Consider the following 2695-nt stretch of genomic DNA (forward strand, 5'->3'; position numbering starts at 1 on the left):
CGGCATCCTGATCGGACGCCGGGTCAAGGTGGAGCCCCTGTCCCCGCCATGCAGCCCGTTTGATAGAATTTCGTGAGCTTTGGTGGAATTGTTGGCTCGTTTTATAAGGCTAGCATTGGATGGCGTTCCCTGTCCGCGGACGGATGCGGGAGAAAATTTTCGGGTTGCCATTTGAGATGCCTTATAATTTAAACCCGTAAGAGGTCCTATGCATTCACTTTATTTTCATCGTCTCTCACCGTTGTTATGTGGAGTAAAGTACCTGGGAGAAATAATTATGAGTACAATCCACATACTAGAAGTGTACATGGTACAAGGTACAATAAAGTCTCGTGTCTCCTCAATGGGAGTGAAAGTAAAAAGCAACAATAGTACGACAGTGGCCGGCCATTCAGAGCTGGCTCAGCGTACGCACTCCTTTCTCCCTCACATGGAGATCAGGTCAGAACGTTTATTCATATGTATTTGTGACTTAAGCATACTCAGAAACGTCGGATGGCGCGATATGCGGCAGCCATGGTGGGCAGTGGTTGATTAGCGAATAGTAGAGCAGTCAAGGGAAGGGCTGATGGCGTATGGGATGCTGATGCTGCACTTGGAGGGGATGTCGGCGGCCTTGCCAGCGTTGAGCCCACCAGCAGCGCTCTTGATGCAGTTGCACGTCGTTTTCTTGTCAGTGGTGCTCCGCACTGCGCCCGCAAGTCTCCTGACGCCGCTGCAGCAGGCCGCAGACGGGTTGGCACCATTGCCTCGTGCATAGGAGATGCAGGGGCTCAAGGCGGAGTTGACCTGACCGCATGAGATGGCCGCGTCAGTGGCTATGAGGAGCATTGTCGCCACCAGGGCGACCAGCACGAGCCGAGCAACTGCAGCACGGGCCATCTCGATCTAGCTAGCAATAGTAGTGGTGGTGAGCTCCGCTGCAGAAGATGAGATGACTAGATTTTCTAAGTGATTATACTGGTGATGAGTTTCGTAGAGGGGTGCATGGGCTTAAATAGGGCTTTGAACCAACATTGTACCACCTACTGTGTCCATATGGATAAATCCGATTAGTGCGAGTCAGAACATAAATTTTTTTTGTTGGATGTTAGATTCGGTTGATGGATATATTAATACGTTTTGGAGATGGTTGGATGTTGTATTCGGCATGTGATGGATGGACCAGGCATGCATGTGTGCATTCTTGCAGTGGAGTGTGGTTGATTCGTGGCTTCGTGCACGGCTGATTAATAGCGACATGTACTCTCAAAATCACCGATCCTGGAGTAGTTGATCAATAAGAGGGTGCTTGGATCCAAGGGATTTATTTTAGTCTGAATAAAATTAGTCTCTCTTTAAGAGGCTAAAGTTCCAAGCACCCCTGACTAAAGAGGGGCTAACTAAATTTTTTTAGTCAGGGGTACCCCTACTAAAATGTGGATTAGTCCTCTCTCTACTCATTTAACTCCTCTCTTTAACACAGGCGAGTTCTGGATAGGAGGGTTTGAAGGATAATAAATGCATATTAACTTGATTTTAGCATTTTTTAGTATTTGGATCCAAACATGGATGAGGCTAGCATGTTTTAGTCCTACTAATTTTAGTCATGGGACTAAAACGTATCCAAGCACTCTCTAATTTGGTGAGCTCGACTAGTGAACTACACCATATGATGACGCAGGTGGTCGTGCACTGTCGGCGATCAACTACCTTGCCTTACATTGTCCCCTTGTCACAGTTTAACATTCATTGTTGCCAAATCATGAGCTGCATTTTAACTAGTATTGACTTAGATTATATGAAGACAGTATCTTTCAGGTAAATTTGCCGTGTATCATGATGCTGCCAAGTATTGCGTCCACAGAGATAAATCTGATTGGTGTTAGCCAGTGCATAAATTGTGGTTCCTTTATGTTGGAATCCGTTGCGGGGTATTAATTAATTTTGGAGACGGTTTATTCGTAGGAGCCGCCATCGACCGAGCATGCCTACCGGTGGAGTATGCTTGATTAGTGCGTACAGGGAAGATTAGTAACGCCATGTACTCTCACAATGATCGACCGTGGAGTCGTTGGGTGCATTAACTTGGTGAGCTCGACGACTGAACTAGCTATACCAATCTGTTGTTGCATGTGGTCGTGCAGTGCTGGCAATCAACCACCTTCCTTACTTTGTCCAGCTTATGGTTCATTGATGTCATATTAAGATCTAGTATATTTTAATCATTAATTTAGTTTATATGAAGAAATGTCTTTGGAGTATTATGTATGACACGGCGAACCGTATTTTGCTTATTATGCAAGTGGCTTTGGTGCATCCGGGTCCTATGCGGCAACGCTGAAGCGGAATATTGTTGCGCCGTGCCGCTGCTATCTTTGGTTGTATGTTCCACAAGTGGAGCCATTAGGGATGAAGTTGGAGAGGTCTAGCACTACTGACGGATCCAGGCGCATCCAACCATTCGACGTGCCACCATTGCAAAGTCTCGATCGATATACACCGTTGGGCATCTCCAACGGCGACTCTCAAATCACACGTACACATACTTTTGAACCGTACTGTTCGGACCATGAAAACAATCCAACACGGTCCTATATCGGTTTGCAGGGCTGTCCGGACCATGATTTTCCTGCAAACCAGAATCAAACGTGGATGGGTTTTACGGAATTCTGGACATAAGAAACGATGAAATTTGACGCCTCTGGCCCACCCA

The 2695-nt window shown here is 46.5% G+C and overlaps 1 protein-coding gene across 1 annotated transcript; it reads right to left on the reverse strand.

Moving 5' to 3' along the window:
* Window positions 1–275: 275 nt before the first annotated feature.
* Window positions 276–953, reverse strand: LOC123057718 (non-specific lipid-transfer protein 4.1-like). The gene has a single exon (XM_044480630.1). It carries the CDS (start codon window positions 880–882, stop codon window positions 535–537), a length of 348 nt encoding a protein of 115 aa, XP_044336565.1. The 5' UTR covers window positions 883–953; the 3' UTR covers window positions 276–534.
* Window positions 954–2695: the final 1742 nt, after the last annotated feature.

This window comes from Triticum aestivum, chromosome 3A (assembly GCF_018294505.1).
Source record: "Triticum aestivum cultivar Chinese Spring chromosome 3A, IWGSC CS RefSeq v2.1, whole genome shotgun sequence".
Taxonomy (NCBI): Eukaryota; Viridiplantae; Streptophyta; class Magnoliopsida; order Poales; family Poaceae; genus Triticum; species Triticum aestivum.

Excerpts from the sequence above, each read along its gene's own strand:
- LOC123057718 (XM_044480630.1), bottom strand. The coding sequence starts at position 882 with ATGGCCCGTGCTGCAGTTGCTCGGCTCGTGCTGGTCGCCCTGGTGGCG.